This window comes from Python bivittatus, unplaced genomic scaffold (assembly GCF_059951505.1).
Source record: "Python bivittatus isolate LINGU-HERP-01145 unplaced genomic scaffold, Pbiv_v1 ctg000190_np1212, whole genome shotgun sequence".
Classification (NCBI taxonomy): Eukaryota; Metazoa; Chordata; class Lepidosauria; order Squamata; family Pythonidae; genus Python; species Python bivittatus.
The window spans coordinates 11,269,154-11,291,787 of NW_028277042.1; the positions used below are offsets into that span (position 1 = coordinate 11,269,154).

The 22,634-nt window shown below is 39.7% G+C and overlaps 2 protein-coding genes across 3 annotated transcripts in view; one reads left to right on the plus strand and one right to left on the minus strand.

The window, feature by feature from the left end:
* The window catches only part of CTCF (CCCTC-binding factor), a 26,041-nt gene continuing 3,407 nt past the window's right edge, over positions 1-22,634 (minus strand). For both annotated transcript variants that reach the window (XM_088136036.1, XM_088136037.1), the window contains exons 2-13: positions 18,983-19,030; positions 17,345-17,459; positions 9,380-10,169; positions 8,947-9,117; positions 8,599-8,732; positions 6,719-6,839; positions 5,322-5,471; positions 4,562-4,722; positions 4,258-4,440; positions 3,090-3,225; positions 2,295-2,459; positions 1-1,657 (exon numbers count right to left, since the gene is read on the minus strand). In XM_088136036.1, the coding sequence (XP_087992162.1) occupies positions 1,476-1,657; positions 2,295-2,459; positions 3,090-3,225; positions 4,258-4,440; positions 4,562-4,722; positions 5,322-5,471; positions 6,719-6,839; positions 8,599-8,732; positions 8,947-9,117; positions 9,380-10,169; positions 17,345-17,347 (2,196 nt within the window). In that variant the 5' untranslated portion in view covers positions 17,348-17,459; positions 18,983-19,030 and the 3' untranslated portion in view covers positions 1-1,475. The remainder of the gene's footprint in view (positions 1,658-2,294; positions 2,460-3,089; positions 3,226-4,257; positions 4,441-4,561; positions 4,723-5,321; positions 5,472-6,718; positions 6,840-8,598; positions 8,733-8,946; positions 9,118-9,379; positions 10,170-17,344; positions 17,460-18,982; positions 19,031-22,634) is intronic.
* The window catches only part of LOC148216484 (uncharacterized), a 13,125-nt gene continuing 10,078 nt past the window's right edge, over positions 19,588-22,634 (plus strand). Inside the window, exon 1 of the mRNA XM_088136382.1 lies at positions 19,588-19,648. Within this exon, the coding sequence (XP_087992508.1) occupies positions 19,588-19,648 (61 nt within the window). The remainder of the gene's footprint in view (positions 19,649-22,634) is intronic.

Genomic DNA, 22,634 nt, shown 5'->3' on the forward strand with positions numbered 1-22,634 from the left:
GAGGATAATCATTATTATTTATTAGCTGTACAGCAGTATATTCTCCTTCCCAGAGTCCAAACCCCATTATGTATTTTATGATGTTTTATTTCATGTTGGTTTCCTAAAATAATGAAAAATATCACACAGTACAGCTAAGTACAAAAATGCATCAACCTAGAATTGGATAGCTAACCTGATAGCTCTCTTAAAAGCGATACATAGAACAAAAGTTCTTTTTGAAATCAGCAAGACTGAGGCTCTATAAAAAGCTTACGCATTTTAACATGTGATGGTTTGATATACAGGCATCCTTTTTAATTTCACATTATTTTTAATTTTAATTAAACCCCAAATTTTATGATCACTGACCTAGTAAAATTTCCTGCCCTAGGTTTCATGGGCTGGGAAGCCCTATTACAAATTAACACCTTGGCTTTTAACACAGAATTCATAAACACACACACACCAAAAAAAAGAGAGAGAGAGAGAGAGCGAGCAAAGAAAACAGTTATGACAACTTGAAACTCAAAAGGGTGTTTAAGTGACACGCTTTGAGACCAAGTTCATGTATTTAGAAACTGAGCTGGGGGATGGGTTTCTACCATCTTTATTTCAGGTAGGACTCTCCCACTCACTTGATAGGTTCCCGTATTTAATTCTGTACCAATTCCTGCATAATTTCTAGTTGCAATAGTTAAAAATGATAGGGTTTTCCTTTTAAACTATAATCCCCATCCCACCCCAAAAACTCTTAAACGGAAAAAAGATTAAAATGTAAAAAAAAAAAAAAGTTATTTACAAGCTTGATCATTACAGAGACGCCCTGCAGATAGCAAAGCATCTGGGAGAGACTGGGTGGAGCATGCTGAACCTACAGTGTTGACATGGAGCTGGGGTGGGGTGGGGTAAGAAAAAGCAAAACTAAAATGCGGTATAAGTTTTACAGCCCTCCTGAGTCTGAATTTACAATTAAAAATCTCTAGGCAGAGGAAATGAATGAGGCCAGGGGGCTTCAAGAAACACATGGACAGCTCCAGAGCAGTCTGGGCAGGGTCCAGACTGTGAAGGCCAACCATGGCCTGGCACTAACAGCTAACTGGATTGAGTGACTTGCAAGACACCCCTGGGGAACTAAAAAACCAACCAGAACAAAAAAATCACCCCATCTTCCATGATCCGGTTAGGCTAACATTAAACAGCGAGAGAGAGAGAGAGAGAGAAAGAGAGAGAGAGAGAGAGAGAGAAAGAGAGAGACAGAGACAGAGACAGAGAGAGAGACAGAGTAAGAGAAGAGAGAATGTTCTAGGCAAATCACATCCTAACATCATTTGAAGTTTTGTTTCCCAGGTTGTTTGGTAAAATGGTCTAAAAATGATGCATTTCCCAAAGCCAAAAGTAAGGTAAAAAGGAAAATAAAATAAAATAAAATAAAAGGGATTGAGCCACTTCAAAAGAGCCCAGGCCAGTTCAGTTAGAGCATAACCCTTCCTCCATCACCGGTCCATCATGCTAAGAATCATCTCTGGGGTGAGGTCTCCATTGGGTGCTTCCACTGCTGCTGGCTGAGTTCCTGTAGCGGCCCCTACAGTCTCTGCTTCGGGCTTCTTCTTGACTTCCACAATAATGTTTTCAATTGCACCAGTGCTCTGGTCTTTCACCTGAATGATTGCTGTAGCTAACGGACAAAAAAAGAGGAGAAATCAGACCCTGCCTGGAGACAAGGAGAATCACTGACTCGGTTTGCCCCTTATTAGGCAATTTCACAACTACTAAAGGAAACTGCCTTCTTTTCAATGAGCCAAAAGTCTGTTTTGAATCCACGGCCTGGTTCACATATGATATGACACCGCAGTTCAGTGTTACGCTGGTGACCAGAATCCAGCCCTCCTGTCCTACTGCACTGCTCATGAGATTAAATGCTTCTGCTGTTTTAGATTAATCACAGCTTATGATGGTGCTATATCTGAACTCTAAACCATGGTTAATGTTAAGTACAGTAAGTAAAACTGAACCACAAGCCAGCGGGTGTAAATTAGGGCTTGCAGTTGGCCTGTTACCACTCATGATAACTTGATGTCTGTCTACAGCAAAACCTTCTTGGAACTTCTGCCAGAGCTGGGGATTACGCAGGCCCCAAACTCAGCATGAGTTGGCCTCACACTGATGTCGCTTGCACGATCTGGTCTAAGAGTAGTTACCAGGCATCACCAGTATGCCTGAAGACCCTTCAAGTTCCTCATCTCACCTCCTAATTTTCACCTTTACTCGTAAGACTGGGTCTGGCAGCCATTTGTAGAAAAATGGTAACTTACGTTGGGGCTGTTTGGCTTGATTGGCTTTGCCCGGCGGACGTCCTCTTCGCTTCTTAGCAGGCGGAGGGGCTGGGACCACAGGCTCCACTTCGGGTTCAGCCTCAACTTCAACTGCTGTTTCTTCCTCCTCCTCATTCTCATCCAACTCTGGTTCAGCGTTTTCCTCTTTAATATGAGCAAAACAAACAAAATCAAGGCCATGAGCAATATAGAAAGCAAAATGTGAATTGCATAAAAATGTTCTCCTTCGGCAAGGCTGTCATGTTAAAGTTTCTACCAGAAATAAGCGTAGCGTTCAAAAGGTGGGTGTGCAACAAGATGAAGCCAAAATGCCACTGCTAGGAACCTCACTGTGGTGAAAATTAGTTTGCTGTTTGCAAACCTTCATCTCAATTGAAAAAGTGATGACTGTGTGCATATGTAAATATGTTTGTGTTCAAGTGTGCACACACCATGATTGTGTTTAGTTTTACTTTGTAAATGTTTTTAAATGAATGACATCCATTATCATGAGACCTTTTCAATGGAATGGAAAGGTAGAAAATAATACTGAAAATAAATATTTTCCCTGAAGAACTTCAGCTACACCAGTGGCTTTCTTAAAAGAAGGAATGTCTCCCGCCCTCAGTCTTGTACCAAAAGATTCTATCAATGTTTTTCACTATTGCTCAGAAACTGGAACAGCTGAAGTGGCTACTGGAAAGTTACCGTTTTGCACTACGTGCAACAGCTGACAGTGTATGTGAATCCATCAGAAGTTTAGGACATCCCAAATAAATGTTCTCTATTTCTTACCACTGTCAGAAGAGTCCTCTTTTTTGGAGCGCATCTTTCTCTTCCGGCCACGTTTCCCCTTCTTGGGTTCCCCTCCATTCTCTCCTTCAACCCCATCAGGGCCTAAACAGTTATCTGCATGTCTGGCCATTGTGTTCTGGTTAAAGAAAGGCAGGCAAGTATTAGATGTTGGCTGCATCCAATGAGAGGCACCTAAATAACCTCTCTTCTCCCAGTGTATCAGGAAATTAATTAAAAAAGGAAATTGCCTTCAGGTCAGTCTTGACTCCTGGCAACTGCCTGGACAAGTCCCTGCAGTTTTCCTGGCAGGACTTTCAGAAGTGGTTTGTCATTACTTTCTTCCTAGGACTGAGAGACAGCGACTGACCCAAGGTCACTCAGCTGGCTTCCATGCCTAAGGCAGGACTAGAACTCACAGCCTCCCAGTTTCTAAAGCAGCTGCATTAATTGCCAGCTTGGTTACTTGCACTTGGAAGTGCCAGCAACAAAGAATCAAGTTTGATATAACCTGACCTCTGAGCAGACTCCTTGAGTTTGCAAGAACATATAACACATTATGTGCGAATGAAGACCCGGGTCACATAGCTTCTGAGGCCAGAGACAAAAAAGGCCCAACAGAGAAAACAGAAGGCAGCAGCATGTATTAAAGCAGGACTGTGCAACTTCTGCTGGCTCGCTTCTGGCATGCTGAGTGGCATGTCAAGGCCACACTGTAAAAATGGGTGAGCCCACTTGGGAGAGGATTTCGGAAACTTTAATGGAAAAAATGGATGTCCCAAGCATATGTAAGGCTTAAGGCACTCATTTTGCTCTTCAACATTGACTCCCAAAAATGGGGAAAAAAATTCCCAGTTTTGGGCCCTGAGATCCATAAGAAAGAAGTTGGCAGGTGTAACAGCCCAGACCACATTTTTTTTCCTATCCTTGCATTAAAGTTTTGCAGCCCTCTAACAGTTCCCAGTTTTAAGAGTGGCAAATGCAGGCCAGATAATATCCACAGCAGGGTTTGCAGCTCTGGTTGAGTTTGCCAGAAACATAACACGGAGCGTCTTGGTAACCCGCTGGGGTAAGGCATCGTCCAATTCCTTCTCTTATTTCTTGGTACCTCACTCAGGGCTCCTTGCAACACTCGTTTCCCCTTAACCTCCCACGTGCTCTGAACACTTACACGGCGTGTGAACGTTTTGCCACACTTAGAGCAGACAAAGGCAGCTGGAACAAAGTTTGGATCATGGTAGCGCTTGAAGTGCATATCAAGCAGCTGCTTCTGGCGGAAGGTTTTGTCGCAATGGCTACAGGCATAAGGCTTTTCTCCAGTGTGGGTTCGCTTGTGCATGATCATGTGCCGTTCCTGGAAGGAATCAGAGGGCATGTGATCAGTGGGAAAAGGGGCATAATTACCCATGGATAGCCCGAGACTTGTAATTTAACAGATCTAGAAAATCCCAGTTCTCTTGGGGGTACTTCCTTACCTGTCGGCACGCATAGTCGCACTGGTCACATTTGAAGCGCTTCTCATTTTTGTGAGACTTCTGGTGCTGGATGAGTGCATATCGCTCATGGAACACGGCGTCACAGTAACGACACTTTTTGCCCTGCTCGATGTAGGAATGCTGCTTCCGCAAATGGACACCTGGAAAGAGATCGTCATGTGGAATCCTTCATCTTTAAATCATAACACAGGGAGTACACTGAGGAGTACAAACTTCTTCTGTAGCTGAGCCACCAAGTTCCTGCTTGATGATGCTAAGACAAACATTTTAAAATGCCAGGATCTCAAGACACCATGGGCATGCGCTTTTGCCCTAGCCTTCAGCAGGACAGAAAAGGGATTAAAAAGGGAAAGCGTTGCTGCCCACAAAGACCCGTACACTTAACACAAAGCGCAAGGTAAATTAACAAGCCAACATGGAACTAAAAAGTGATACAGATAGCAGCACATCTGACTTCTTATATTTTAAGCTTTCGCTTACATGGGCAAATCTGCATCTTTCATGACTAAGTGAAAGGAAAACAAAGAATTGCATTTATATCCCACTTTACCTCCCAACAGCTCACACGGTTGTTGAGTCTCTGGCTCTACTGAGCTTAGCAGCAGGTCTCTGCTGTCCCTTCGGGTTCTTCTCTGGGTCATTGGAAGAATGCCACCTGTTCCGACTAATTTCACTCAGAGCTCTCTGAGAAACATACTTCGTCCTTTTTCATAGGAGCCTCAATGCACGCAACACTCACCTAAGTCGCTCTTTCGTGCAATCACTGTGTCACAGTGGGGGCAGTGGAACTTAGCCACGTTTTCCGTGTGCTTCTGCAGGATGTGCATCTTCATTGTCCCACTCTGGGTGAAGCGAGCATGGCAAATGTAACACTCGTAGGGCTTCTCACCTTTTGGAACCAGGGAGAGAAACTGTTAGCTCAACAGGCCCAGTTGTGGCAATGGCGTTGTGGATTATGGGATGGAGAATGTGAGCTTGGAGATATGGTTTAAATCCAGTTCGTTTATATAAGACAAAATCAAAACAGTGTCTTTTTCTGACAAACAATATGTGTACCGTTTGTATGCAGTTTCCTGACCAATTCTTGTTTCCCCTCCTTTTTAGATACTCTTGCATTTATTTCAGTTGGTTATAGCCTTTCTCAACCTTTTTACCCTGGAGGAACCCTTGAAATATTTTTCAGATCTCTGGGAGCCCCTGCATAAAAATTATTATATCTACATCCCATGGTACATTACCATGATCAGTAATCTGAATCACAGCATGTAAAAATTCTCACCACTGTGAGCGATAGCACTGCACAGCATGTGAAGTTAAAAAAATGATTTTTCCCCAATCACAATCTCTTGCAGAATCCCAGTTGAGAAAGGCTGGGTTAGAGAGCTGGGCAGGGCACAAATTAGGAATAAAATAGGAATCCATAAACAAACAAAATCTATACATTTCATAGATCATGCTATTAACATCTGCCTCTTGGAAGTATTATAAAGGAAGTTTGTTTTTAGCATATTTTAATTAATTTTTATCTATTTTAATTAATGTTTATTCTATTTTTACTGTAAACCACCCAGAGTCACTCCACAGTGAGAGGGGCAGCGACAAATCTGAAATATATATATATATACATATATATATATAAATAAATATGCCATAATTGCAATCAGTAAGCCAAAAACACGTGCTTTACTACCCAAAACAATTAGCTATTGTAACAAATAAGAATGGATGGATGGATGGATGAAAGGAAAGAAGGAAGGAAGGAAAACCAATTCTGTCTTAACATGTTGTGGGAACGCTGTCAAAATCTAATTAAATTGCAAACATTTTCTATCACCCATATAACTGCTGTAAGGGAATTTTCAGTGCTCCATTTTCAGTGCTCCTTAGAAGTTGCAACATGCTTTAGAAGGGGTTGAAATACCAGGAACAAAGATGAAAACAAGTTGAAAAGGCCTCCCCATTTCTTTTAGTGCTGAGCAGCCTCATTTATCATTAGTAGTTTTTAACCAAAACCTCTGAAATGTTAAAATGACTGCTGCTCCTCCTAGGACAATCAAGAAATCATACACAAGCTATAGAGAGAGTGCTTCCTGCACACGCTGCCCTGTGCCACCTTTACCAAGGTGTAATCCATACCAGAATGGGTCCTCATGTGCCTCTTCAGTTTGTAAGTGTCTCTGCTGGCATAGCTGCACAAACTGCACTGGAATGGACGTTCCCCAGTATGAGAACGAATGTGGCGTTTCAATTTGCTAACCTGAAACCCAAGAATACTGCGGTGAGATTAGCAATGCGCCGATCACTATAACAGCTAAGAGGAATTCTTTTTTTTTTTTGTTAATCCTCTGCACTTCTGGAACTGTAAGACAAAAAGGTCTTTTGACACAAAAACAAATTCTAGTATCTTGAGAGTGGCTTATATGCCAGTCCAACGGCATTTTAAAAAAAAAACAATAACTTTCCCCCTTTGAGCAGCAAGGTGCTTGCTTACTCTTTGGGATCCAAAGGGGTATTCTTGAAATATTAAAAAAATAGTTCCTAGGTATCAAATAATGGGCCATATCTGAAAAAAGGATTCTTTTAGAATATGATGATCTGAGGAAGGAGGAGCACTTTACGCCCTGCAATGATAGGAAATGGGCAAGAGATTACCTGAGACTATTCAAAAGCCCAAATTATTAATACTGTATAATGCACTCTAAAACTGAGTCTTGAGATTTAAGGCCTGCTTCTTTAAAGAGTCATCCTCACATTTGGCTTCTGGCCTTGAGATTGTGGGGAATCCAGGCCTTTCTCTTTGGAACACCCATCCCGTGAAACGTCATGTCTTCCCTCTGATCCAAGAATTCAAGAGGCACCAAGTATAACTATTAGATCTTTATCCAAGCCCTCCTGCTTGAAAGTTCAGTGTGAATGTGCTTGTTTAAATCTTTTACATTTAAAAAAATATTTTTACTATGAGTTTTAAATTTTATGAGTCATTTTAATCTGCCACTGGTTGCTGCTTACCTCACAACATTTTCAATATGGAGAAGCAGTGGCATAAAAATAAATCTACTGAAGTCCAAAGCCCACCACACCATCTAGAATTATGAGCTCGTCTGTAGATAGCTGCCTTTGAAAAATACATTTCTTTTTTGGTAGTTGAAACACATTTTGAGAACTCAGCAATTTTGCTCACAACCAGCCTCAGTAAGTCAACCGAAAATAGTCAAGGGCTTGTAAAGAAACTCTTTCTCCCTTCTCAAACTGCCTATCTTATCTCTCAACTTTTATATGACAATTTTCATTTTGAAAAGTTCAGTTGTAAGAAGATCCTGTAACTCCTTTTAACGGCACCCAAGAGATCATTTCAGAGAGGTAACCTGTTCTTTTCTTTGTGAGGGAAATGAATTTATACAGGTACAGTTTGGTAATAGAGTGTAATTCAGTATACATGACAAGTAGATCTGCTGCATTTCTACTGCTCAGTACAATTTCTGAAACATTTAAAATAGTTGTTCAGTGAGATACTTAATAAAGATGAGCTCTCTTGAATGCAAGAATAAAAGGAGTAATTTAAAATAATAAGAGTTAACAAGAATTTATAACTAATCTGAGACAGTTCGTCCTTGATTTTATGACTAATCAAACAAAATCTAGTGCTTTAAGACCTTGTGTTACGAGAAACCCCAACTCTGGATGTGGCAAAATTATAATCCATAAATGGTTTCCTAGTGAAGTTAAAATTAGACTTAAGGGTAGATGGGCAACCAATTTCTAAACAGAAAGAGGCAGCAATGAAGTTCCAATTTATAATTAATATTTTTCAGCCACAATACAACTGAAAGATGGCAGAAGAGCCTGACATTTGCACCAGCAGGCTGCCTTAACCCACACTGTACACAATAAAATCCAGAAACAAACGTTAACTATAAGGCCAACTCTTTCAAAGCTTCAAACAAAACACTAAATAGGAAAACAGGCTGTCATAGCTACAAGAACAGCAGTGATAGAAAACTAGATATGAAATGCACCTCCACGCTGGCGTAGTCACACATGGAACACTTGAATGGCTTCTCATGGGTATGTTTATAGCGGCGATGCCGAACCAACTCTCCACTTGTCACAAAGGCCATGTCACAGTCAGGACACTTGTGAGGACGAGTACCTGATGGATTACAGAGATAAAAGAAAATTCAAACAGGCAATGGCTTCATTTGACTGAGACTACAAGAACATGCAGCTCTCAATTGCACTGTTTTCTTTAAAAAGGAGGTTACTTTACATGTAATGTTTGTATTCTAACATGTGAAGTATGTTTTAAGGTATGGGTCCCAATAAGCCATTTATATGTGGCATGATAGCATCCCCTTACACAGTACCTGTGTGAGTATTGAGGTGATTCCTCAGCAGTGTGACTGTCCGGAAGGCTCTGCCACAAAGGTGGCACTTGTGTGGCCTCTCATCCGTGTGGCTTTTCATGTGACGATCCAAGTTTGAACGCCGGGGGCACGTATAACTGCACAGTTCACACTGGAATGTCTTCTTCACCCCTATTCAGAAAGAAACACTCATTGCTCTGAGGCAGAACCTGCTGCCCATTATTCTCCCACCTATTTCCATTTCCAACAGACAATATGCCCAATTAAAGAGGTAAATGTGTAGTACATCTGAGCGAACCAAGGGAAAACTTTAGTCGTTATCAAGAAAGACAGACTTGTCTTTTTGAACCTGGCTGGGTTTTTAAATCAAATAAACCCTTTGCCGCAGATGTGTGTACGCCCACCCAGTCCCTAAATTGACTGCCCAACGTACCTTTCTTTTTAATTTTTGTTGGCTTTGGGGGTTTCATGTTGCCCACCACCTTCTCTGCATTGACATCTGAAAGCAAGCCCTCCTGTTGCTCCTCTTCAAAATCATATACAGACACATCCACATCCTTTCCCTCCTCAGTGTAACGGAGTTTGCTTTTTTTGGTTTTCTTTGTCTTTTTGGTGGGGGGTTGATAGTCTGGGTCTTTCTGCCAGTTAGGATCCTCCTGAGGCTGAAGTTCCCCTTGCTCCAATGTCTCCACCTCACCATTTGCCCCAACCTTTACTACCTGGAAGCCTTCTGGCAAAGGGAGAGTGTGACAGATCATGGGCTCCCCCTCCTGGAGGCCACCCTTAGAGACCTCATTTTCATAGGCCCCCTGAAGTTCTTCTACAGAAGTGGTAGCAACAGGTACAGACACTGGGACGGGCACTTGGACAAGCTGGAGTTCACCCAGGTTGATGGGCTGCTCTTCCATGTTCACAACCTGCAGGGTTATTATTTGTGTGTCATCCACAGTGGCTTCAGCTTCTTGTTGCACTGCACCTTCCATGACTTCTGTCTTCATCTGAAGCAGCGTTGGATCAAGCTGCTCCATCATGACCATCTGAACACCAGTATTGACATCCTGTACTACTTCAGTCCCATCTGCTTGGTTGGGTGGCATCGGGCAAGCATCCTCCTCCTGCCCACCTTCCCGACGTCTCTGATATGTCTTCCGTTCTTTGCCTTTAATGAAAGTTTCAGATTCTTCACCAATAGCTTCAACTGCTTCTGCTTCCATGTCACCTTCCTGGTGAGAAACAAAAGGAAAACACCCTGCTTAAGCATTCATTTTGGCACCTTGCATGAATTGATGGAGCAGATTCTCAGAACCCTTAAGACATTTTGGTCAGATAAACATGACAGACTGCATCTGCTGAGAAAATGAACAGACTTCTTGTATTGTTAACAATTGTTAAAACAGGAATCAGGCACCCTTCCACTGAGCACAGTGATCTACCATTTGCCAATTCCACTACTCTCCTGCCCAGGACAGAAGAGAAATGGGTTCTGATAGAACAGATTTATTTTATAATTCTCCCAAGTTGAACATACCAAAAATGACATTTCTTAAGTGCCCTGTGTCTCTTGCAGTGAGATGATCCAACCACCAGGGATCAGTAATGTGACAGTATCTGCTTCAGAGCAGTGCCTCCCTACAGAATCCAGCTCTTCTCTCATTTTTCCAGGTCTCTCCAATGAAAATTAGAAAAACTACCATACAGTTTGTAGATATGAACAGGGAAGCAGTAAAGGATAGAGGGAGGAACCAACACACACTTCCCATATCCACGCTCAATCAGCTGTTCTGGGACAGAGAAGAGGATGTAGGAGAGGTAAGGAGAACAAGAATGGAGATTAGCACAAAAAAAGGGGTGGGTGGGAAGCAATATATGCAAAGGGGAAAGCTGTTCACAAAAGTAAATAGAAGCAAAGGAGAAATCCAGTTGTTTATAAAATAAAATTAAAGAGGAAGAAAAGCAAAAAAATAATAAAAATAAAAAAATAAAAAATAAGAGGCTCTGGTCCTTAAGTGAATCTTGCTTCCAGGCACCACATTCTGGATTGCCCTGACTGAAATTATAAGGACACAGATTCCCTTTTTCTGGACTAAGCTTACAGACTTCAGAGAAAAGATCTACAGTCAGGTCCAGAAATATTGGGACATCGACACAATTCTAACATCTTTGGCTCTATACACCACCACAATGGATTTGGAATGAAACAAACACAATGTGCCTTAACTGCAGACTGTCAGCTTTAATTTGAGGGTATGTACATCCAACTCAGGTGAACGGTGTAGGAATTACAACAGTTTGCATATGTGTCTCCCACTTGGTAAGGGACCAAAAGTAATGGGACAATTGGCTTCTCAGCTGTTCCATGGCCAGGTGTGTGATATCCCCTCAGTACCCCAATTACAATGTGCAGATAAAAGGCCCAGAGTTCATTTCAAGTGTGCTATTTGCATGTGGAATTGGTTGCTGTCAACTCTCAAGATGAGATACAAAGAGCTGTCACTATCAGTGAAACAAGCCATCATTAGGCTGAAGAAACAAAACAAACCCATCAGAGAGATAGCAAGAACATTAGGCATGGCCAAAACAACTGTTTGGAACATTCTCAAAAAGAAGGAACGCACCGGTGAGCTCAGCAACACCAAAAGACCCGGGAGACAATGGAAAACAACTGTGGTGGATGACCGAAGAATTTGTTCCCTGATGAAGAAAACATCCTTCACAACAGTTGGCCAGATCAAGAACACTCTCCAGGAGGTAGGTGTATGTGTGTCAAAGTCAACAATCAAAAAAAGACTTCACCAGAGTGAATACAGAGGGTTCACCACAAGATGTAAACCATTGGTGAGCCTCAAAAACAGAAAGGCCAGATTAGAGTTTGCTAAACGACATCTAAAAAAGCCTTCACAGTTCTGGAACAACATCCTATGGACAGATGAGACCAAGATCAACTTGTACCAGAGTGATGGGAAGAGAAGAGTATGGAGAAGGAAAGGAACTGCTCATGATCCTAAGCATACCACCTCATCAGTGAAGCATGGTGGTGGTAGTGTCATGGCGTGGGCATGTATGGCTGCCAATGGAAGTGGTTCTCTTGTATTTATTGATGATGTGACTGCTGACAAAAGCAGCAGGATGAATTCTGCAGTGTTTCGGGCAATATTATCTGCTCACATTCAGCCAAATGCTGCAGAACTCATTGGACGGCGCTTCACAGTACAGATGGACAATGACCCAAAGCATACTGCAAAAGCAACCAAAGAGTTTTTGAAGGGACAGAAGTGGAATGTTATGCAATGGCCAAGTCAATCACCTGACCTGAATCCCATTGAGCATGCATTTCACTTGCTGAAGACAAAACTGAAGGGAAAATCCCCCAAGAACAAGCAGGAACTGAAGACAGTTGCAGTAGAGGCCTGGCAGAGCATCACCAGGGATGAAACCCAGAGTCTAGTGATGTCTATGCATTCCAGACTTCAGGCTGTGATTGACTGCAACGGATTTGCAACCAAGTATTAAAAAGGGAAAGTTTGATGTATGATTGTTATTCTGTCCCATTACTTTTGGTCCCTTACCAAGTGGGAGCCACATATGCAAACTGTTGTAATTCCTACACCATTCACCTGAGTTGGATGTACATACCCTCAAATTAAAGCTGACAGTCTGCAGTTAACGCACATTGTGTTTGTTTCATTCCAAATCCATTGTGGTGGTGTATAGAGCCAAAGATGTTAGAATTGTGTCGATGTCCCAATATTTCTGGACCTGACTCTAAGTATATAATGAAGGCTCCCATTAAAATGTTACTTGAGTGCAGCTCCTATAACAAACTCCAACATTTTAGGTAAGGTTAAAATACCCTCCAGCTTGATACTCTTAGACTGATTGCCAGTCAGTGTGAACAATACTGGACTACACAGACCACAATACCCAGGTTCATATACCATGCTACGCTCTAACTACAACAGCTGGATTTACATAGCACATCAAGCTAAAAAGAAACCGCCTATTACAGCTTAGTGTGATGAGTAAACCAGGCAGTTACCTATATCTTATTTTTTACCTTAGTGAAATTTAATCCCAGACAAATCAACTTCACTTGTTAGATACAAACAGCAGAATTTCTAAAAGGTTCTCAGATTTGCTCTGGCACCTGTTCTGAAGGAAGGGGTTCTCTGACATAAGACCCGGCAAGGAACCTGTAATCTGGTAAGGAACACCACAGTCTCACATTTGGATTTGCCAGATCAATGCCACAAGTGGCACGTACATAGCTTTGCTATAGAATTGATCCATAAGAGCTCCTGAAGGAAAAAGAAAAAGGGTAGTGTGTTTTAACAGGAAGCGCCCAACAGGTCAGCTGGAGTAAATACTAGCCTGAGAAGCTCTGACGCTCTGTTCTGGTTTTTTTTTTTTTTAATGTTTTTTTTTTTTATTTTTACAACAAACACAAAACAAACATGAACAAACAAAAACATAAAAAGGCATAAAAAAGCATCTTCCATTTTATACCGTGTGTCAACCAGTTAAACTCGTTGGTGCCCCTTTCATAATCTTAAATTCTCATATCATCTATTCAAAATATACTTGTATACTTATCAATTAACAATTATTAATCATTCATAGCTAATCTATAAAATCATATATTACAAAAAATTTTAACTTTCAATAGGATTAGTAATACATTTCCATCTATCTATTATATGTGTATATATATAATAATTAATATCAAATTTCTATTATAAAATTTCCTAATCTATTAGATTACTATATTTTCTCATCTGATCATTAATAAAAGCAAATCCCGTGTCAAATAAAATTACTTATCTTCTTACTCTAGTTTCAAATCTCAGTTTAACTCATCTCTGCACATTCCATAATTTTCAATAACTTCCTCCTGCATAGGTACTTTTTAATTTTTCCAATTCTTAAGAGTTACAGTTCTAACCAATATCAGTTACAGTATCAATTACAGTTCTAACCAAGTTACAGTTCTAACCAGATTCTTCACTACATGTTATACAATTTTTAACTATATATCTCAGATTTATACTTTATTCTAGCGCTTGCATAATTTTGAGTTCACCCTTTTCATTCAATATGCCAAGATATCTAACTGTTCATTCCTTTTTCTATATTATTGGATAAGAGAAAGCAATAATAAATGTCCTTTTGAACATTCTGCTTTTGGAAGCTTCTATCAGTTCCATCATTGTTGTATTCCCCTAATTTTTTCTTTAAACATCTCCAGTAGTTTCTTTCAATATTGTTTTACTTCTTCTTTTTGTGCATTCTCTTAGTACAATTTTCCATTATGATCTTGTATAATCTTTTTCTCACCCTCAGTGCCAAGAACAAATCTGTCTCTCTTCATTTATCAGTTAATTAACCCTTTTAATTCTCAGATTATAGGCCTCACAATAATTCTGTTTAATGTTTCTAATTTCTTGTACTATTTCTTCCTTTTCCAATGATCCCGGTTTATATTTAATTAAGTCCATTTTAGCTTTAATGTCTTTTTTTCTTTTTCTTTTTTTTTTTTTTGAGAATTTCTGCAGCTCTTCTTCCAATTTTTTATAGTCATCCTCAATAGTTTAAAGATCTTTTTCTGCATTGTGTTTCTCGTATAGTCTGTTATCTTGATAAACCTTCATTGAGTCAAAGGATTCTTTATCTTTGTTCTTGCCAAAAATAAGAGAAAAAAAGAAGCAAAAGGAGAAAAAAAAAAAAAGAAAAATAAAAAGAAAAGGAAAAGAAGGGAAAGGCTAAGCCTCTTTAAAAAAAAAAGGAAAATCCATCTGGGGGGGGAATAGAGAGCAAAGCAGAGCTTCTAGCAGAAAAAAGAACTACTGCCACTAATCAAGGCTCTTGTGACTAGCTCAAACTTTCCATCTTAATATTTTCAAAATCGCTTTCAACTCACTTTCTTGTTTATAGTTACGGATGGCACCTGTATAAACATGCACATCCCACTATCTTTTTAGAAAGCACAGAGTCCTTGAGCGTGCGTCACAATGAAAAAAGAAAGCACTAAATCGAGCCTCTAGATGGCAGTGCAACTTTCTTTCATTTACTTTCTCTTAACTCCACTTTCCCCATTTCAAAGTCAAAAAAAAAATATAAATTTCTTATAACAATAAAGAAATCTTAGTAAAAAAAAAAAAGGCTTAAAATAAAGAGTTATTGAATATTAAAAAGAGAAAGCCAATCCAGTTAAAATTTTTTTTTTTTAAAAAGAAAAACATCTTATCAATTCCACTAAAAAGGGAAAGTTAAAAAGAAAAATTTTCTCCCCCTTCTTTTTTTTTAATAGGGCTCAATCTCGCCGCTTAATCCACTTTTCTTCACTTTTAAAAATCTCTTTAAGTTACTTAAGGTGTTCTCTAAGCATAGTTGCATAGTAAAAGTCCATCTCACCCAGTTGACACCCCTCTCTTCCATCTTCCTTTGGAGCTGTCCCGGCTTTCGCAGCCATTTTTGGCTGCCTCTCCTCCGTCGGCTTCAAGAGCTTCTCCTGGGATCGATCTGGGACTTGCGGCGTCCCTGAGATCCGCGGGACGCGCCCTTTGCATTCGCCATCTCTACGGGACGGCTTAGGTCCGTCGGGACCGTCCGGGGGAGGAGATATCAGCTGCGATCCTGGGAGCCCAGGATCGCCCGCCGTATCGCCGCGACGCCAGCTCCGCCCTCTCCTCTGTTCTGGTTTTGATGGTTAAAAGCTTGAAACCCATATATCCTTTCTAAAGCTAACTCTCTGTTGTTTTCTATAAGCAGCAGTTGGAGTCTCAGAGCTACCTTCCCTATCTAGTAGGGACTAGCATGGTGAAACACAAGCACCTGTTTTTAAACTTCCCGAGTCTACCTCCCCAGACATGGATCACATGGCTCTGAGTGTGGTGGCTAGCTTTCCTTGTTAACAGATGGCAATGTTGCATCTGCTGATGTAAGGGCAAAATCTTTTCTTGGCTTAACCACTACATTCAATAAACCATTAAAAAAAACTGCCAGATTAGCTCCCATGTCACATATTAAGGAAGAGGATTTCAGCGCTTGATTTATTTTTAAGTGATTGATGAAACTAGACAGACATTCGGGAAGCAAGGTTGAGACTCCAAAAGGAGGAAAATAACTGGTCAGACTTAGATACAGCTCCATGACAGTTAAAGATACATCCACTAATGAACCATGTGCCTGGCCCTGTACCATAATACACACTCTCAATAGAAAAAAAAACCTCTGCTGGTGGAAGGAATGTAACACAGTGCTTCCTAGAAAACTTTATAGCCTTTAAACATATAGCATTTCCAGAGTTGCATTCATAAATAACCCTAAACCAGGATTTTAAGCCACGTTTTGCTTTCTTTGGCACATAAATCAAAGTCATAATGAGAGGGCTCATATATCACATAATTCCCCCCCACAAGAAACCTCCACCCCCATTATGGCTAATTAGTGTGATGCGTGAACCCAACCAATGTGTCAGTTTAGAATTTTATAACTCTGAGCTTAAAATCAGAATAAATTTACTTACCAAGGAAATTATGTTAATATTTCAACACACCTCTACAGAACAGAGAAATTAATAGGACTATGTACACTAAGGAAATTATACTGAAGAAATGCTTTGGATTTCACATCAACATTAACTGGTCTCTGGTATTCAATACACACACAAGCGTTATTTTTTTCCAAGCTTCTGTGCGAGTCTTAAAAAGATGCAACTGTATTAATGAGCAGAATAATTAAATCAATGCAACTTTAATGACGTTCTTAATGTAGTCACATCTTCCTTCAGGCTCATGATGTGCTGTGCTTGAAGAAGATCCAAATCACTTTTTCAGTATCATTTTTGAAATGCGTATAGCCCCAGAAATCAGAAATATTAATACTCAACTTTTGCATCAAAGATAATAGAGTAACTTTTTTCTCTTTACAGCCCAGGATCACTCTTAAACACACACAAACAAAACAAAAAAACCCTTAATTTCTCAGACACCTGGAAGGACTTTTTGGTGTTGGGGATTGCTTTTTTGTTTTTTAAGAAAATGGGTGTATTAAACATAGGAGAGGGTTCCTGTTCTAAAAAAAACAGTGATGCCATTTAGTGTTCTGATTTTGGAATTGCTGAGGTGGTGTCTATGCCTCCCCTGAAAAAAGAGGGGAACTGGGGGGACATGCAAAGTTGGTACTGCAACACAGACTGTTCCTGTGGTATTAACTAAATTCCTAGATGTCTTTTAAAAATGTATCGAAATGGAAGTGTTTAGTGTCAGTGGAAGATGCTTCTCTGAAATCTTCTCATTTGTCTTTGAAAAAGAACTGTTAAACAGGCCGAGAATATACCATCTGTTAAAATGTAAGCTTGTTTATTTTAGTAAATCCCTTTTACCATATAATAGTTTCTCACCATTGTGGCACATCAGTCACATAAACAATCTTCTCTTTTCTTTTTCTTCCAAGATAACTTTTCTTACTTGGGTATGACTTGTTTAGCCACAGGCATTGTATTCTGGTCTGGTTATCTGCAAAGATGAAGCAAGGCTTAGAAATATTGAATAGCAATACACTTTTAGTCAAGAATAACTGACATAAAAAGTAACAATAACCACTTAGATAGCTTTGAAAAGAGAAGGACAAGATAATCAAAGATAAATGTATTATTAACTATCTGCCATGAAAACATGCTGAAAACTCCTTATTTAGAATAAATATAACTCTAAATACCACTAAACAGTGGGAGATAATTGTTTCCAGCAACCCGAGTTTTGTTGGTCACTGCTAGAAACAAGAGCCTTGTCACAGAAGAATAACCACAGGGTGGATCCAGCAAAGCTCATGTTATATATCTAAAATCATAAACCTATATCAATCTACTTGGAACCAATGAGTTCAATAAACCTATTCTCAAGAAAGCATAATGGAGACTGTAGTTAGTTTCAACCACTTAGAAATGCCACTATTAAGACTTCTGTCTTAAGGATTCTGCTATTTAACTCAAAAACAAAATGTGAAAAAACGGAGGTAACCATACTAGCCAGCAAGTCAGTAAGATCTCAGTCTGTAGCTTTTGACAGTCATACAGCTGTGTTTTAATGAATGAAGTACAGACAATCACCTTCATTCACCAGCTTCACTCAGGAGCTCAGCTGAATAATCACCTATTTTTTCTATAATTTTTTCCTTCATTCACTGCAAGCGTTTTCAAGAATTCTGTCAATTTCAGTTTAATTCCATATAATTTTATGCCCATCACAGATGAATGTATGAACTGCTTTTACTGGATAGCACCGTATCAAAGGGCTGATGTGTACTTATAGCTTGCAGATAGAAGAAACAAAATCATGCAGCTTAGATGGAAAGGGAGAGGGAGGGTAGTGGAAAAGTCAGCACCCCTCCCCCCAAAGAATTGTTGGGCTGGAGATGCCAGCTTTTCTCAGCTTACTTCCATGAGCTAGGGAGCAAGGAACCATTGTTTTTTATCCCTGAAATTACAGGACTCCGCAATGCAATAGGAAAGGGAATCTATTAATTTTGTACAAGGTTGCATTTATATTTCCTATTTTAGTAAATACATTTATGTATTTTTAAAATAATCCTTGTGACACCTCTGATGGACAATATAAGATGGCAACTAACCACAAAAAGTCCTCTTCAGCAGTTGTAAGACTCTGGCTATGGAACTCCTTGTATCTGGACAAGCTTCAGTTATTAGAAGCTCAGCTTTGGTAGCTCTTTGAAATGCATCTCTTCACCCAAGCTTTGGGATTTATCCTATGGACTAGTTACTGCTGATTTTAAATAAGAGTGGTGAAAAGCCAAGGACATGGTTGTGAGGAGACAGAGGAAGGGAAAGTGCTGGAAAATGTGGGGGGAGGGCAGGCTGGTGGGATATGCCATGCTGGAATAGAGTCAACAGCTCAGGTGAGACAAGGAAGGAAAGACAGACACTGGGAAGATAGGGGGATAGGGGTCCAATGAGATGTGCTATGCTGTGACCTGCTGAGAGGAGAGATGGCTTAATGTGCACCAGCCTTTCCCTACTCACCCCATAAAATCAGCCTACGATTCCTGCAGGTTTTGTTTCGGTTGAAACCTGGAACAACAAAAACATTTCAGGATTTATTTCTGCCAATCCGCAGCCAATCCAAAAAAGATTGGCAGAATGTATTGTTTACTATGTCCAAAACAAAATGCATTTTCAAAATGAAACACATTTTCTATTTTGTGTACACTTCTATACTCAATTTTTCTCATCCAAAACAACTTCTATACTAATAAAAATCATAGTACATCTAGCATTTTGTAGAAGGGTGGACCTGCATGATGTAAAGAAAGGAATGCCCTCCAGCCATTCATTTCCCCATTATTTGTCAACAGCCCCACATACTGCTGAAATCAGGAAAACAAGCTGAATTGAGTGATATGCTGTTAGAGCCTGAAGACAAAATTGAAAGTGTTCCTTTAAGGTGAAGAGTGGAACAGAGCTGGAGCTGAAACCTGAAGATCCAGAGGGAAAACAGCAGCACAGCTGAACTTGCCTGAAAGTACACCATTTGAAATTGTGGCAATGTCAAGGCCAGGAAGAGGTTCACTGTCAGATTTGGTGGGGAAGGCAAGCGGCTGAACAGAGGCGGCCATTGAAGAGGTACTATGCTATTAAGTGGTTCAGTGGCCAAGGCCCTTAAAGAGGCCAGCGGCAGACTAATAGTTGGTATGGTTGACCTACTGAAGAGACCTTAATGGTCAACAGCAGCAGTGACCCACCAAAGTGGGTCAAGTGTCTGCCAACTTCAAGATAGGCTAAAATTGACCAGGGCAGCTTCCTGGAAAAAAGTAATGGGAGGTGACGGGCCACAGTGGGAGGAATTTCCAGGGTAACATTCACATCACGCCCTATAGGCCAAATTAGTCTCAGTAAGCTATTAGTTGGCCCAAAGGTTAATCTACATGTTTCATAGAGGAACTATGGGGGCCCTTATAATTAGCCAGGACCATAGGGGCAGGCAGCATTGGGACAGTTATGCAGTTTAGGAAGGATTATGCTACTAATCTGAAATGAATTTGCAAATAAACTACCCAGTTCACAGGATTTGTCATTCTACCCCTCTGCCTGATTCTAGGTTGATTCTATAATACCTTTTTCTCCTGAGGTTGCTTGGGGACTAAAAATAAGATCATGAGCTGCAGAGAATTCACTATTTAAGCTAGAGTCAGTGGGTTCAAAGGAACTCATTCCCTTATCAGATGGCAGAGTATCTTAAACTGAGTCCACTAGCACTGGATACAGTGATGTATTTTAGAGAACTAATATATGGTTTGTAATTCAAATGCATGTCAGACAGAGACAGAGATTGGATCCTTTTCAGTATTTTCTTGAACACCTTTAATTTGGCTATTCCCCGCTCTTGGTTTCAGTATCATATAGATTACATGAATATAAACAAGTCACATGCAATGAAACTATAGTGGAAGATTCAAAGAATTACCTAACTTAAGACATGACCAAAACAAAGAGCACTGTTTGGGAGAAGGGGGCAAAATTACACATACACACAGGCACACCCATTTTATCTGCCACCTATCAGATACATAGTCCAGAGCACTACTTTAAGAGACAGTGCCAGAAAGACCTAATGCTTAAGGCTAGAGCATGAATACAGGTAGTCCTCAACTTACAACCATTCGTTTAGCGACTGCTGGAAGTTACGACAGCGCTGAAAAAAGTTACTTATGACCAGTCCTCACACTTACGACTGTCACAGAGTCCCTGCAGTCACATGATCAAAATTCGGGTGCTTGGGAACTGGCTTGTATTTACAGCAGTTGCAGCGTCCTGGGGACATATGATCCCCATTTGCCACCTTCCCAGCCAGCTCCCAACAAGCAAAATCAATGGGGAACCGCACAATTCACTTAATGACTGCACAATTCGCTGAATGCCGCAAAAAATGTCATAAAATTAAGTGCGGTAACACGGTGCCTCACTTAACAATCATACCACTTAACAGCAAATTTTCCAGTCCCTATTGTGGTCGTAAGTTGAGGACTACCTGTATGGGAATTGCAAGATCACTTCTGCTGTACATAAACATGATCTGCCTTATATTCTAAAGACTAATTTTACAATTTATTGCAAATGAAAATACAGTGGCTAGAGAATATTAAGGGACAGTTTGTGCCTTATCCTCCAACCAAGGAAGGGGGACTCAGAACACTAATTTTAAATTTTTACAACTACCATGAATAATATAGGGGAATGGATTCTCAAAAATTCCATTTTCTATAATCTATTATTCAGATGCACCATTCTGCAATAAACTAGGTTGACTACTGCGATTAATTGTAGGGCTCTTGCCTTAAATATGCTCTGAACAGCCAGCCTGAATTGATTGTTCTACTCTATCAAAATAGTACAAGTTGCCTGTGACTTGTACAATAGTATAATACTGAGATTTATATATGTGAAAAGAGTCATTACCTGAAGTATAAGAATGTTATCTTAAAATATTTTAAATCCATTATTAAATGTGCTTTTAAGCTAATTTAAAACCTCATTTTCAATCTGAATATTTATAAAGCAGATACCTAAATTATTGCTTTCGGCTCAAAAATTCAGAATATTTCAATAAGTAAGAAAATAAATACATCCTGTCAGAAACAGTCAGGGTTCAGAATACTCCAATAAATAAATAAATAAAGTCCTGTCAGAAACAGGGTACATTCAGCCTTTCGCATAGCTAACAGAAAAGCCAACACAGTTATGTTAGAAGTACAGATTGATTCTAGACAAATCCAGACGTTGGAGATAAGGCTAGATAATTATCTAATTCCTGGGCAAGATGAACACAGTTGTTAACCAATTGCCAGGAGAGTTCAGAGTCTTTAAGGTCTACACAAAACCCAGGAGATTACTGCCAAAGCAAGGTGGAGGTGGAGCATAACAGTTTGCAACTCTGAACCATATTTCACAATATGCTCTCAATATTAGGCCACGCAAAGCAAGTATCTTCAATACTGTGGACCATTCAGCAAGATATAGTAAGGATTAAGCCCCCTCTAAAATCAATGGAACTGCAATGCAGGGTTAAATTCTATTTGTTACAGCAATACAGCAGTCACGTAATACTTGCTGGACTGATTCAATTGGTTCCAACATTAACCAAGCCCTAACCTTTTTTTCCCTTTTATGTTTTTTAAAATTCTTTATTGAAATGTAGAATATAAGCAAAGTACCAAGATACCCAACAATAATAAAATTAAACTAAACAGTACACAAAAATAAAAATAGTAAAAGACAAGAAAAAAGAAAAGGAAAAGGAAACAAGCAAGCAAATAAAAGAATTCTACCTTATATATTAAACTCACAGTCACTGGTTTATGAAAAATACAATATAATACTATATTATAATCACATACAAAATATTATTGTAAAATACCATAAAATCTATGCCAAAGAACATTGCTTCATCCTTTGATTAGCAGAAAATATTGCCTTTTCCAGGATACGTTACACATTTCCAAAAGCCAATCCTTAATATCTGGAATACAACACTTTTCAATTCTCAATATCATTCTTTTAGCCACCTTCACCATGCATGGCACAACCATAATTCCTCACAGACAGAGATTCTGTCTATATAAGATTCTATTTATATAATTATATTACTTGGTATATAATTCAATATCACATTAACATA